This window comes from Tinamus guttatus, unplaced genomic scaffold (assembly GCF_059628265.1).
Source record: "Tinamus guttatus ecotype Peru unplaced genomic scaffold, ASM5962826v1 Tinamus_guttatus_pri_ptg000060l, whole genome shotgun sequence".
Lineage (NCBI taxonomy): Eukaryota > Metazoa > Chordata > Aves > Tinamiformes > Tinamidae > Tinamus > Tinamus guttatus.
Genome location: NW_028288594.1, coordinates 4,382,800 through 4,397,616, shown reverse-complemented (window position 1 = coordinate 4,397,616; position 14,817 = coordinate 4,382,800). Strand labels below are relative to the sequence as shown.

The following is a 14,817-nucleotide window of genomic DNA, read 5'->3' as shown; positions in this document are numbered from 1 at the left end:
CAGAGCTGTGTGAAGTGAAAGCTGAGGAAGAAGAGGAGGAAGCTGAGGACGACCCTTTGAAACGGACCGGAATATTTTTTGGAGGTCTGGTTCGGGACATAAAGCGCAGGTACCCCAAATACCTCAGTGACATCAGAGACGCCTTGCACAGCCAGTGTCTCGCAGCCGTTCTCTTCATCTACTTTGCTGCTCTCTCTCCTGCCATCACCTTCGGGGGACTCCTAGGTAATGGGCCTGCTTTCTGGTCTGCTCTTTGCACGCCGGGACCCTGGCTGTGTCTGTGTGATCCTGTGCTGGGGAGGGCTTCGGTGCTGCTTGCTCGGGGAGAGCAGCAGAGCTGCGCACCGGTGGCATTCTTGTCGCCTTCCTGCAGCTTGGCCTCTCCAGCCTCGCTTCACAGTTCTTCTCCGAGTGCTCTCCAGGCAGTTAGTATTCTTCCAGCTGGAGGAGTCCTGGGCTGTCCCGGGAGCCCTCTCGGCAGGGTTCCCTGTGCTCCCTCTGCACTCTGCCCAGCACAGCAGATTGATGGGACAGAGATACAGCTCCTCCGCATGGAGCCTGATCTACAGACTGCCTGCCAATGGGGGACAGTGTCTGTGTCCAGGCTTTAACACTCACACCTTGTTCCCTTCCCAGGAGAGAAAACAGAGGGTCTCATGGGAGTTTCCGAGCTCATCATCTCCACCTCGGTTTTAGGGATCCTCTTCTCCCTGCTTGGAGCTCAGCCGCTCCTGGTCATTGGCTTCTCAGGGCCCCTGCTGGTGTTTGAAGAAGCATTTTACAAGGTACCTGTGAGCAGCGTGTCATGCTCTGCACCCACTCACACTGCCTCTCCGCTGAAGAGGGCTACCTGTGTTTCTTGGGCCTTCAAAGACACTGTTTTGTTGCAGTCTGCCAGGCTGGCCTGAGCTCGACTGGTCTGGCGCTATCTGTGCTGACTCTTTCCAGCTCATAGTGCAGGGACTGCTGGCCTCTGTGGATTGAGCTTTCAAGGCTTCAGGGTGGTTTTTCAACTGCTGAGTGTGAGGGGAGCTTCTTTCCCCAGCCCTGTGCTACACCCATCCTGGCATAATGAGTACTTGGAGCTGCATTCCAAGATACCGCTCTGCAATCCCTTTTTTCTTGTTCTTGGGGCTTCCTTTGGCAACAGCTTCACAACTGTTATCTGCATCCAGGTTTCTTGGTGTGGGAACCCACCAAACTTCAGCGTATCACTCATTTGGGATGACCCATGCCTGTTACTCTCACCATGCAGGCTGAGCCAAAGGGTGAGTGCAGAGGCCTCTTAGCCAGCCAGGCTGCACATGCTTTTTCTCAAGCAGCGTAAGCTCTGCACTGTAAAAAGCATCCTAGTGGCACCTTAACCCCGAGCACAGAGGGTCTAACCCTTTTCGCTTTTTCTGACTGCTGGCATCTCTGGGTTTTTACAACATTTTTTTCTTAATAGCTAGATTTTCAGCTTGAGGTGTCAAGATTTTGGTGCTTGTGATGCCATTGCACTATGGGCTTTTTTTATTGCTTTCCATGGCCTTCTCTGACTGTTGTTTGCTTTGTCCAGACATCATATGCTGAGTGTACCTCTGCCTCTGTGAGGGGCATTATCTGTGGTCATATGGCTAGTAAGACTGTGAAAGAAGAAGGGATGTGAAGAGCTGAAGTGTGTCCATGGTTTGTGGCTTTCTTCCACACACAACAGTCCTTATACATAGGGCACTGTCTGGGCCCCTGTCCTGGTTACTGTAACCTTTGTGCACCAGGACGCAGCAGGCTGCTCAGGCCCTGCCACAAGGGTAACAGCCTTGTGCTTTGGAATGCATGAAGCAGCAGAGAGCTGTGTTTGAGTAATGACACCTCCGTAAGGGTGGGACAGGGTGCATAATTCCTGAGGTGGCTGGAGCTGTGAGTGAGGTAAGTACTGTTACAAAGCCTGGAAAAGGGAAGACCTGCTTGCTGTGAGCTGGCCCATGTTAATGCAAAGTCTGTCATGTTATCTGTGACTGATTTCACTGTCTCTGTGCAAAGATATGAATGCCTTTTCCCAGGAGTCTGGGGTGTCAGGGGGGAGGAGATGAAGAAAGCAGCCACAGGAGCTGTGAGTAACCCTTTTTTCCTTTTCTTTTCAGTTCTGCCAGACACAAGGCATTGAGTATCTGACAGGCAGAGTGTGGATTGGTTTGTGGCTCATCGTCTTCATCTTCATTATTGTGGCAGCTGAGGGAAGCTTCTTGGTGCGCTACATCTCACCCTTCACCCAAGAGATCTTTGCTTTCCTTATTTCCCTCATCTTTATCTATGAGACCTTCTACAAACTCTACAAGGTGAACCTTCCCTGGGGAGGTGGACTGCCATGTCTCTTGGTCCCAGGATCCTGCTGCTGCTGTAGCATGCAGGAGGCAGGGGAACAAGGCCAGCATAGCTGCAGTTTTTCTAGGTGTCCTATAGAGAAATTCTTTTCTGGCCTCTCACATGCCAGGCCAGGTGGCCCCTGTGCCACCACAGAGGCTGGCAGGATAGCCCCTAACATCTGTCTTGCATTCTCTTCCTGCAGGAAGCATTAAAGAGAGGACACTTTTTTTCTCCCTAGCCGTGTCCAGCTGGGTAGGTTGTGAGGTGATGGATGCTGGGATAGTCTGCGCCTCCCACCTACCCCCCTCACCTCTCTGCAGAGAAGGACACCCACATCCCACTGCCCCCAGCAGTGACAGTGCCCCTGTCCCTCTGTGCAGTGACAACACTGCTGCTCCTCTCGTCCATCCAGGTGTTTGCAGAACATCCTCTGCTGAAGTTTTACCCACCAAATGTGCAAAGCAGCCTGAATACCAGCATGCTCTCCACAGATGCGATGTCGCTGGGCATCAGGATGCAGCCCAACACAGCTCTCCTCTCCCTCATTCTCATGCTGGGCACCTTCTTCATTGCCTTCTTCATGCGCAAGTTCAAGAACAGCCGTTTCTTGGGAGGAAAGGTGAGAGGTTCCAGCGATCCAGATGTTAAGAACTCTTTATGCTACAGACCTTGGTTCACCAGAGCATTTGTTTTGAGCCAGTTTGAACTAACCTGGCTTTATGCCATGAGATGCTGGTGCCATCCGGGACTATCCCCCAGTGAAACTCCAGCAATCTCTTAAATACCTGTATATCTGCATAGACCTGCTCTGTTGAGCTCTGCTGAAAAGCCCCTTGGCCCTTGAGGAAGTTTCTTTGGCAGAATACAAATCTGTTAAACTGTAATATAGGAGGAGGAGGTTATGGTTTGTTCTTTTTGACACCTCTGTCCCTGCAGGACATCTTTATAATACCTGGAGCACTACCTGATCAAACTAATGAGCAGACCAGTTGGACCAAGTAGGCAGTCACTCGAGTGGCTGGAGGGCCACGTGTACCTGGGGGAGTGTTGTGCCAAGCCAGTCTTGGATACCCTATTTCCCTTGTCACCAGAAGGCTTTTGTTCTGCAGGCGCGGCGAATCATCGGAGACTTTGGGATCCCCATCTCAATCCTGGTCATGGTGCTGGTGGATTACACGATCACAGACACGTACACACAGGTGGGAGTCAGCACAGCTCTCAAGATCTCTCCTCTGGTACAGCCAGTGATCCTGCTGCACTGGAGCTTGCTCTTGTGCAACTGGGGATTTGTATGGCCTGCTTCTTCAGCCATAACTGTGCAAAAAAGCATGGAGATGTTCCCCCTCATCCTTATTCTCACCATAAAGTGAAGCTCCAAGGGCCTTATTGAGACAGAGACCAGGGCTATAGGGATTGGAGTCCCCATGGTATGATATTCCAACTGTTGGTAGGCTTTAGAGGACCCGAGACATTCAGTGCAGTTGATTTCCTGCTTACAACTATAAAAACTTGTCATCAATCAACAAGATATAAGCTTCTGTTGTTTGCAGTGAAGGGGTGGCATATAGCATAGTTGCAGTGTGGTACTCTGTCATGTTTTTAGTCTTTGGTATTTAAACTCTCCTTGAACATAGGCTACTAAACATTTTGATTACTTTATCTGAAAAAGTGATTTCTTTAGTAGTTTATGCACAAGCTTAAATGTTATTGAACCTACCCATCTCACATTTCCTTTTTTTTCCCTTCCTTTTTATCATGTGCATAGTTATATCTTTCAGTTTGGGAATTTCTTGCAACTAACTCTGGGGAGAGGGTGAAAGGTATTTTTTGTTCAACAGGCAAGTTTTTCATCAAGATCGCCCACAGCTTACCAGAATACAAATGGGGTATTTTTTGTTAATTTAAATCTTAATGAGAAGTGTGCTTTTATCAGAATTTATTAAAATCAAACATTCTGCTGCATCCTTTTCATACGCTTTTACAATTAATATCAGCAGCATTGTCATTTTAGTATTTACTCAGCATATGTGCAAAGCTTTCTGAGAAAACAGTGCTTTGTTACAGAGCTTAGCTCAAGTACAAGCATTCCAAGAATATTATTCATACTTATGTTGATTAACATAAATGCAAATGATAAACTCTGTCTGCAGTACTCACGCAAACAGATAGCAAGAACTGCAGCAGAGCTGTGCAGGGCCAGGAGTTTAAATGGTAGTGAACGCAGGGTCAGGACCATGTGCAATTGGGAGTCTGTGTGGTCTCTGATAGCAGTGCAAACATGATCTTCCCTCTGAACATGAGAAAAGTGAGATCATTTTTAAAGAATGTGCCTGGCTCTAGGATCCAAAAACAATATTGAAAAATGTGTCAGAAAAGACTTGTTGTCTGAAAAACTACCTCAGAGAAGAGTAGGCCCTTCAGGACACTTGATCTGACCAAGCAGAGGTCAAGAAGCATTTTATACATGGTCTATAAGTAGTGACATAGTGACAGGATTCCTCAGGAAAGATATTTCCTCAGTCTCTTGGACAAAAAACAAGTGAATTCCAGTAGCTGAAGGAGGAAATGAGACCAGCTCATCCTAGAAACTGGGAGCATGCATTTGTTTTGTTGTGAGTTTGTTGTTGTTGTTGTTTGATTGATTAAAAATAAAATAAAAATGAAAAGGATTATGCATGAGAAAGTCCAGGTCCAGTAAGAGTGGCTCTCCTGTCCTCTGAGGACTTCAGACCAGGAAGACCACAACCTGAGCTAGAGCTCTGTGGGGCTGTGGGCATGTGCATATTGATGAATAATTCCTGGGTTTTGTGGCTACTCTACCAGAAGCTGAATGTCCCGTCTGGCCTGTCCGTCACGTCTCCTCACAAGCGTGGCTGGTTCATTCACCCCATGGGCAGCAGTGGCACCTTTCCGATGTGGATGATGTTTGCTTCTGCCATCCCTGCCCTCCTGGTCTTCATTCTTATCTTCATGGAGACACAGATCACTACGTGAGTACCTCCCCCGTCAACTCCAACCATCGCTGGCCTCCAGGCAAGCAAGGCTGGGATGGGTGCTATTCCACTGATGCAGAAATGGGCCTGGCATCCCAGGAAGCAATAAGAGAAGGATCCTGGCAATTTCAGACTGTACCTTCTTAGGTTTTCCCATTATCTCTTGACTCCCCTCCTGGGATATGGTATGGTAGAGACCTGCCCCAGCCAAGCACAGAAAGAAATCTCTAATCTGAGATCTCTCCAGCCATCTCCTTGTTGTCACTACATGTGCCTCATCCAGAGAGTGAGCAGTCCCCTGTCACAGTGCTGTCCCTGGGCCATAGGCAGTGGGTGCATGCTGTGGCCCAAGCTGGAGCTGGCACTGACACAGGGTCTTTTTCCTCTCAGACTGATTGTGAGCAAGAAGGAGAGGAAACTGCTGAAAGGCTCCGGCTTCCACCTGGACTTGCTGCTCATTGGCACTATGGGAGGGCTTTGTGCACTTTTTGGGCTGCCCTGGCTGACTGCAGCAACCGTGCGCTCCGTCACCCATGTCAATGCCCTGACAGTCATGAGCAAGGCTATTGCGCCAGGCGAGAAGCCCAAGATCGAGGAGGTGAAGGAGCAGCGAGTGACAGGAGTGCTTATTGCTGCCCTCGTCGGTGAGCATCTGCTCGGGTGAAGGAATGATGCGGGAGCTCAGGGCTGGCAGCTGGAAATGCAGACCTGGTGGTGTCCCTGCCTGGCAGGGCCAGCCTCTGCTCTGCCCGCTCGCTACTGTTCTTCCCCACCTACACTTGACTCTAGCTGCCCTTTGGTAGCACTCAGTAACTCCTCCCCAGGGCCCGTCCTTCTCCCTCAACCTGTCCAGCTAAGCTCCTCTTGAATTACTTTTCCCCTGTGCCCTGGGTCAGATAGACAGAGGAGACAGGAGAGGGCTGGAGGCTGGGGTACTAATACGGAGAGGGCTGGTGTGTGTCGTGCTGTGCGCTGAGCGCTGTCTGTGCAGGCCTGTCCATCGTGATGGGGAACATGCTGCGGCAGATCCCCTTGGCTGTGCTCTTCGGGATCTTCCTCTACATGGGGGTTACGTCTCTCACTGGCATCCAGCTCTATGAGCGACTACTTCTCATCTTCATGCCCTCCAAGCACCACCCTGACCACATCTATGTTGTTAAGGTGAGTTGGGGTGCACTGGCCAATAAGGAGCAAAGGAAGAGAAGGCAGGTTGAGGGAGGGTGGTGTTTCGCTCGAGCGGTGCTTGGCTGGGTGATGTGGAGGGCTCATATGCTGCTGGGCCATACCAGGAGATCCTGCAGGCCATGCACAAAGCTCAAGTGATGCTTGGGTAGTGTATTGATAAGCTGCACACACAAGTGCGCAGCAAAGGTATTGCAAGGACAACTCTTTATAGGAGTAATGCATTGCTTGGCTGGATGTAGGGACACTGCACTGCCAGATGGATATGCTAGTAGGTTGCACAGAGGCTGGTGTGTTAGAAAGTACTACCATGCTGTAGTGAGCAGACAGGCACAGTGCTCAGATTGGGTCTTGGTTAACCTTTACAGGAAGATAACGTGTTCTTAAACTGGATTCGTATCCCTAGGTGAAGACCTGGAGAATGAATCTCTTCACCTGCATCCAGCTGGCCTGCATTGTGCTACTCTGGGTGGTGAAATCTACAGTGGCCTCCCTGGCCTTCCCGTTTGTCCTGATCATGACAGTGCCATTGCGACGCTTTGTGCTGCCCCGCTTCTTCCACGACAGGGAGCTCAAAGCCGTAAGCAGATATCTGTCCCCATGGTCTTACTTACATTGTGGTGAGGTTGAGGAGATTTGGAAGACTGAACAGCCAAGAGATCCTGGGCCAGCCAGGCCTCATCTCTCCCTGCTGTTGTCTGAGGGGTGGTTTTTAACAGGAGTAAATGGCCCTGTGACTTTGTGGAAGTCCGTAGCCCTGGGAATACAATGTGGGATGGATCGACGGCCCAGGTCAAAGACACAAAGAATCCTGCTAAGCAGGATCCTGGGATAAGGAGTTCCTCTCCTGTCTTCTTCCCCATTTGTGACTGCTTCCTCTGGGGATAACCCTTTTCCTTTGAGGCAGCAGCACACCAGAGCCTGTGGCTGCTTGGTGCAGGACCACTAAAACGCAGTGCCAGGGTGCCACGTGTGACACCCCAGGCTCAGCTGGAGAGCAGCCTTGAGCGAGGATGCCACAAGTGAGCAGCACCTGAGTGCTGCTAGCAGGGGAGGAGAGAGGAGTCGCTGTGCTGGACCAAGGCCCCACTGATGGAACAAGAACACTCCCAAGGGAGGGTATTAGGCTGGGGAAGCAAAATTGAGGGTAGAGGGACAGCAAAAGGGACCTGTTGGGTGGAGAAGGCACAAAACAGAGGAAGATCTTTGCTCTTCCTGGGGTTGGCATATTGCCTGGCTCTCTGCATGCCATTCTGTCAGTTCAGGGCTCCAGACCCTGCACTGGGAGCTGTTGTGGCCTTCAAGGGCCGGTCTCTGCCTCTCCCCAGTTGGACTCTGAGGACGCGGAGCCGAACTTTGACGAAGACGGCCGGGACGAGTACAACGAGCTGCACATGCCTGTTTGAGCTGGGACCTGCCTTCCTCTCTCCTGGGACAGGCTGCTAACACCCGCTCATCCTCCCAGGGGCTTAACCTGGAGATGGCATCGGACTTGCCGTGAATCGCACGAACTCCTGCCTGGACCAATGAATGGCTGTTCCATAGCCCTGTCGGAGGCAGCCTTGGCTCTGGCTGCCTCATCGCTCCCTCAGCAGAGGCTGTGTGTCTCTCTCCTCTTGGACCTGGTGAGCTGAGATGCCTCTCACATCCAGATACTGTGTGGTCCAGAGCACCTGTGGGTCAAGGGTCTGCCCGGTCCCTGCTGGAGGCAGCCGGTGTTGAGCCTGCCAGGTGGTGGAGGAGAACCATTCCAGCTGGCACCACCGTGTCCCACTCCGCTACCGTGAAGCTTGGGTGTCCCAGCTCCATGTGCCATTGAGCAGTTATGGTGACAAGCCAGGTGCCTGCAGGTGGCTAGTGGCCTCCTCCCAGGCTTGTGGTGAGAGCAGCCCCTTGCTCAGCTGGCAGGTGCCTTGCTCCCATAGCCTCTACCCTCATCTAGGAATGTTCATGCTGGGCCAGTGCCACACTCATGGCCCACAGGGCTGCTGCACACACGCTGCCACCCACAGACCTGCCTGGGTTAGGGAGCTCGGGCTCTCTGGTGCCCTCACAGGTGTCCAGCACATGAGCGAGGAGGGACCAGTGCTCTTCTCTGATACCCCATGGTCCCAGCACTGATGGGACAAGAGCTCACTGGACACTGGCGTCTGGTGGGTAAGGGGTGCTCTGCGGGCCCTGTGTTCCAGGCCTTCATCTGCCCGGTCATGCTCCCACAGGACATGTTTCCAATCTTGTTCAGTTTGGGGAAAGCTTTTCTGAGAACAGTTTTTCTGACTCTGTTCCCAAAAGAAAAGAACACAGGGAGAAGAGGCTTAGGCACAAGCAGGTATCCTGAAGTCACAGGTACCTGCCCTGTTATGGGCACTAACAGGATTCCAGTGCCATTCTGTACCTCCACAAAGGCTGCAGGGCATTGCATAAGGTCTGGTCACAGTGCTGTTTCCCAATTCCTGATTCCCAGGTTCCTGTCCTGGAGAATAAACCAAATATATGAAGCTAGACAAGAAATCTAGTGCTAGAGCACAGAAGGCTCCTTTAGGTCCCCCCTCTTCCCTGTGCAGAGGCCATTGGGTCTGGTTCCCTGCAGGGAGGTCACTGAAACCTCTGGCCCCACTTCCACTCATGTGCTGGGGTCGCCTTCCACTGCCAGGGGTGCCCACTATTTAGAAATGGGTAAGAACCAGCATGCCTGCACTCAGCCCCCAGTAACCCCTGGGCAGCTCCAAGCTTTGCACCAGGCAGGCCACGGGTCTGTCTCCTGAGGGCACCAGGCAGCAGCCTCCATTCCGAGCACGTGTCTCCTGAGGCCCCTCCAGCTTCAACTGAAGAAACCATTCCCAGTGCCCTCACTGCCGGGGATGGAGGAAACGTGGTCACGGCTAACAGCTCTCACTAGCCGACGGCATCAGAGGAGATGGGCCCAGCCTCTCCCTGACGTAGCAGCTGGCATGGCCTTGGGGAGAAGGCTGGGACACTCGTTCCACCATTGACTGGTCACTGCATTTTGGTCAAGCCACTGCCCTGGTTTCCATTTATCACCATGGCTCCTGCAGGAGAAGGTGGGTGCTTTTGTTACTGGGAGGGTCCAGCACTTCCCCAGGAGTCTGCAGAAATATCCATCCAGAGAAGGAAAACTCTTCCAGCGGCAGGTTCCTGCCCCACTGCCTAGCCCACCCGCGGTGCCCAGGGCTGAGAGACAAGTGTCTCTGTGTGTCTATGGCCATGTGTGTCCTGTCCTCCTTGTGTAGTGTAGGAGGCCTTTTGTCGCTGTGCATTGTGACTCCTCTGACTGTAGTGGAAACAGCTACACCAATAAACCCCTCACAGGAACTGCTGTTTGGTTCTACTTCTCCGGGAACCAGGAAGAAGGAACAAAACCCAGCTGGAGTGGGGGCTGTCACGTTAGTCATGAGGGACTTGGGTACCCTCTGTGAGCACTGAGGTGGCCTCTCAGCCATCCCCAAATACCCAGCTTTGCTGCCTACAGGAAGGCGCCTGAACAAGCGACCCCCATACTGCCTGCTGAAGGTTCAGGTCAAGGCCAAGATCCCTGCATTGAACCAGAAATGCAAACACTCACTTAAGCCTGTGTGCATCTCACGCACGTGCGTAGGAATGAGCCACCCACAGCATGTTCGGTGCCTTTCTCCTCACCCCAGCGCCACTGGCAGAAGGCAGAGGAAATGTCTCATCACACACAGGTTGCCTCCACACTTTCTTCCTGGACACAAGTCAAACCAGGAGGGCAGCAAGCCTGTATGCCCTAGCACCCCTGTGGGGAGCTCCTGTCATGGAAAACTTCTCTGTGAGGATCTCTGTCTGACCATGTCCTGGTGATGAAGGTCTTTCCTTTTTTCTTTTTTCCTTTTTTTGTTTTCCCCAGAGCATCTGTCCCTATGGTCACAGGATGACCCCGGCTAACCATCCTGTGGCATTCCTGGGAAAAAATAGCAATGCTGTCTGGTGCACTGTTGTTTGGAAAGGAGGTTCTTCCAAAACCATGCTGAGCTCCCTCCTCTGGAGCACAGAGAAAAGTGGAGGACAAGTATCTCACTTATCCTTGTAGCGGCAGGCAGGCAAAGGGCATCTTCCCAGCTCTCCTCTACCTGGATTTCTCCATTAATGCCTGTGTGGGCCGGGTCTCTGGTTGCTGCTTCAGTTCCAGTCACAGGGAAGCCAGCTCCCAGTCCTGGTGGTGGTGGGTGGGATGTCCTCCAGCCACGCTCAGCCCGGGTGCATGTGCTGGCACATTGCTGCTGGGTCTGGACGTCCCTCTGTCCCTGCAGCCGGGGTCCTCATGTGCTCCTGGGGCTGGCAGCTGGTGTGGGGCTTGCTGTGGGTGGAGGGCGGGTAGTGGCGGCCCCACTCTTGGACAGGTCCCACGGTGGAGGAGTCAGCACCTGGCCTGGCAGCATCCTCTCCAGGTCCTGGCAGCGCTGCTGGACCTGTGGAGAAGGCGACAGCACCAGTGCCCAACTCCTGCTCCGGTGGCGCAGTCAGACGCAGGCTGGGCAGGGTCATTTATGCACTACCACTGCTGGGAAACATTCCTCACGGCGTCCCGCCTGTGCTGGCCGAGGGCTGCCCCAGCGCCACCATTTGCACCAGAAAGCCCTTGGCCCTAGCTGCTCCTACAGGACACACATCTCGGCCAAGCCTCCATGCGCAGCGCATCCCGTGCGTCTCCCCACGCAGCGGTGCTCCCTCTCCCTCACTTACACAGACCTATGGGCCTCGTCCCGTCACGGAGGGTAGCAAGTCAAGGCCCGTGGCCGGGCAGCGCTTACCTCCTCAACGCGCCAGATGAGGACGGGCCTGACCTGCAGCTCCAGCAGCCAGTCGGCCTGCAGGATGCACCGCTGGTACTCCTGCAGCTCCAGCTGCTGCCGCAGCTCCTCCGGCCCTGGGTGCCCTGGCGTGTCCTCAGCCACCGGCTCCGCATGTTGCAGCTGCAGCTGCAGGCCCTGGATGCGCTGGGTGACGCTGCGGAGCTGGCCGCGCAGGGCGCTCGCCCGCGCCACGCGGTGCTGCAGGGCGAGCAGCTCCTCCCGGCTCTCCCACAGCCCATCCCGCAGCGCGCCAGCGGGGCACGGCTGCCCAGAGATGTGAGGCAAACCTGGGGGAGAGATGGGCTGCCCAAGGGACCTGCCCTGCTGCAGCAGTGGCCATGAGGCACCAGGAGTCAGCCCAGCTGTGCCCGGCCCTCTCAGCCTGCGTGGCGGTGGCCGTGGTGGCGGCGGTGGCTGTGACAGCTGCAGGAGGATGTGGTATCTGCTCCTGTGCAGGCAAATCCACTGCCTGGCGAACTCTGCTGTGGCCAGGCTCTGCTGGAAGATGTCAGGGACAAGTCTCAAGACCTTGAGGACAGGCCCCACGCTGGTGAAACCTTGCAGGTCGTGCAGGCTCTGGGGGCTGAAGACACCTTCGCGCACGGTGTCCCCCCGCAGCAGCAGGGCCCAGCAGCGCCTTGCCGCAAAGAGCCACGCAGCCAGGCAGGGGATGGAGGCCAGGGACCTCGGTGGGGACGGCGGCGCACCAGGGACACCCGACTCTTCGTGGACATAGAGGTGCTCACAGATTGGGAACACCACTGTGGTGTCAAACCTCTCCTTGGAGGCGCGCAGGTGCTGCAGGTAGGAGGCCAGCCAGCACACGTAGCCCCCCACGGCAGGGTCCCGGGCAGCGTGGAGCGCCGCGAGCTTCTGCAGGTGCTGCCAGCTCTCCAGCTCCCCTGAGGGGCTCCACGGCAGCATGAGCAGCAGCACTCTGTACAGGGCTGCCAGGTCGAAGTCCCGCCGACATTGCTGCACGTGCTCCACGAAGGCACCGATCTCTGCTTCCAGGACAGCGTAGAGGGGCTCCATGGGCACACGCAGTGACAGAGGGGGTCAGAGCTTGCCCCTGTGGTCCTGCGCAACCAGCCTGGTGGATACATGAGAAATTGTGTCACACCTGGGTGCAGGTCAGCTGGAGAGTCTCCCACCGCCACAGGAGCAGAGGGAGCCTGACGCATGCTGCCTTCACCCGGGGACACGTCGCACCACCAAATGGCTGTGCAAGGTGGGGAGATGAGTGTCAAGCAGCAGCAGCTCCCCCGTGATCCATGAGCAGCTTTGCCCATGGCTATCGTGCAAGAGAGAATTATCTTGGCAAAAGCAAGCAGTCACAGTGCCTGTCTGAAGAGCTAAAAATAGGAAGTCCATTCCCAAAACTATCAGCCGAATTATTTTAAACCATCATATGCTTAGGCAAACTATTTGGGTTTCTGTCTCTGTCTCCCGACTTCAAGTAGGCTCAAACCATCTTCTAGAGCTATTTTTATTCTCTGCAGCCAGGAGGGGCTGGCACATCTCCGTGTTTTAGTTTCTAATGAGATAACGTTTGCACCATTCACATGGCTCTACTGCTGGGATGTTAAGAAAAATGCTGGCTAAGACAACTTGCTCAACAAAACTGAGAACTGATCTCACTGACAACGCTTCCCCTTTTCCCTGTCTATCTGTATCTCCTTGGCTAGGCTATGGCGTATGCTTTCTAGTTTCTCAGATTTCATAAATGTGGTTTAAAAAGCTCTTCTCCCTCTTCCACACCAGGACTGGGTTTGCAGCCCTGCACCTGGAGTGGCAGGTAAGAATTACCTGATGCTGGCAGCATGGCGCATTTCAGACAGTGGAAGAGCAGACCCAGGCTGAACTTCAGTCCTGCACTGAGCTTCACTTGGTAATGTGACATATTGTCCCCAGGTCTCCAGAATTCTGTTCTGAAAGCACGGATGACATCCCAGGACTGCTGGGCAAGAGCTCAGAAGCCCACACGGTTCTATAGTCCATGCCAAGCTCAGAAATACCTGCAACATCTGGACACATCATCTAAAGTCTATGGGCCCTTTTGTCTCATGCATACTGCCTGAGAGCACTGGCCAAGGCTATGACCTGTCAAAACCATGGTTCTTGGCCCTCATACGTCCTTGCCACTGTGCCACCCCACACATGCTGCCCTCCTTTTCCTTCCATCCACCTCCCCTCTGCATACCTCAAAAAGTGGGAACTCACCAGCCCCAGGAAAGGCATTGGGGAGAAGAGAGAGGGCTGAGCTGGGCCCTGCTGCCTACAAGGGGAGGAACCTGCCCTGCATGCGCATGGACACAAACCTTCCTCCCCATGGGAACGGCAGGTTCAGACGTGTCCTTTGCGAGCACCTGAGCCAGCCTTTCCCAAAGCCTGTTGCTGGCCCTGTAGACACTGCTGCAGAGCCAACGGGAGAAATGCAGCTTCATCCAGCTCCTCTTCACTTGTACAGGGGGTTAATGAAGAGACACTTGCCTTGCAGCAATGCCTGAACCTTGGGCACTGGGCACAAGCTTGGTTCATACGGCTCTTCATTGCAAGTGAGCAGGCATGTGCATGGCCCTGGATTTGTACAGAAAGGCTATCATCTGGCCCAGAAATAGAAAGGTTCTTTAGTCTTGTGCTGTTAGATATTGCCCTGGGGACAGAGTCAGGAGCCTTATGCGTGAAGGTCTTTTCCAAGGATTACGCCAGGTCGCTTCCGTGGCCTGTGCAAGATCCTCCTGCCCAAACGCAGGTTTGCTGAGGGTGCAGCTGCCCATGAGCTGCTGCCTCACTCTGAGCAGCTGAATCGCACAGTCCAGGTGAGACCCAAGGAAGCCTACAAGGCTGTCAGCTCCTTGGACCCCACTGCCCCAGCACCCCCAGGTCACAGCAGGAGAGGGGACGTGGTGAAGGAACCGCAGTGCACATGGCCTAGGGGCTGGCTGAGGTGGCTTGCACAAGTTTCCTACAGAAATGCGTTGGGCATAAGGGTGGCTGGGGAAGGCATTTCACCAAGGCAGGCTCAGTGTGAGCTCCGAATTGTGGCTGCAGAAGCTTTTCCCCTGCAGGGAGCAGCAGGGAGTTAGGCTGGCACCCGGCAGGGTGTCCTGCCTCCCCCTGAGCACAACAAAGCAGAAAGGGCATCACACGTGGAGGGGGAGCACAGAGAAGCGGTGCACCAGGGATGCACAAACCCCCCACTGCTCAGATCACATTGCTCCACTATCTCCTTGCCTGTGAGCTGGTAGATTTGATCTTGTTGCTGAACAAGAGGGGAGAATATTTCCCCTTTTGTGCCTCCTGCAGAGAGCAGCACTCGGCAGCCTCTGCTCCAGGAGCCCAGCTGGATATTGCTTTCATCATCAGCCGGCATCCCCAGGGGACGGGGTGCTCATGCTTCCCCCAGCACACAGGACATGGCAAGGTCACAGGAGGGACGGGAGAGCCTGGGGGGCGCCGGG

General features: G+C 54.1%; 2 protein-coding genes across 2 annotated transcripts in view; one reads left to right on the top strand and one right to left on the bottom strand.

Annotated features, from left to right (window-relative positions):
* The window catches only part of SLC4A3 (solute carrier family 4 member 3), a 33,521-nt gene extending 25,326 nt beyond the window's left edge, over nt 1-8,195 (top strand). Inside the window, exons 14-23 of the mRNA XM_088519511.1 lie at nt 4-225; nt 637-785; nt 2,124-2,318; nt 2,759-2,965; nt 3,456-3,545; nt 5,170-5,336; nt 5,730-5,983; nt 6,331-6,500; nt 6,928-7,101; nt 7,850-8,195. Coding sequence (XP_088375637.1) covers nt 4-225; nt 637-785; nt 2,124-2,318; nt 2,759-2,965; nt 3,456-3,545; nt 5,170-5,336; nt 5,730-5,983; nt 6,331-6,500; nt 6,928-7,101; nt 7,850-7,927 — 1,706 coding nt within the window. The 3' untranslated portion in view covers nt 7,928-8,195. The remainder of the gene's footprint in view (nt 1-3; nt 226-636; nt 786-2,123; nt 2,319-2,758; nt 2,966-3,455; nt 3,546-5,169; nt 5,337-5,729; nt 5,984-6,330; nt 6,501-6,927; nt 7,102-7,849) is intronic.
* Nucleotides 8,196-10,819: 2,624 nt separating this feature from the next.
* LOC148595775 (uncharacterized) lies at nt 10,820-12,388 on the bottom strand. The gene is made up of 3 exons (XM_088540361.1): nt 11,719-12,388; nt 11,312-11,613; nt 10,820-10,969 (listed from the first exon to the last, which is right to left on the bottom strand). Exons 1-3 carry the CDS (start codon nt 12,386-12,388, stop codon nt 10,820-10,822), a joined length of 1,122 nt encoding a protein of 373 aa, XP_088396487.1.
* Between the last annotated feature and the right edge of the window lie 2,429 nt (nt 12,389-14,817).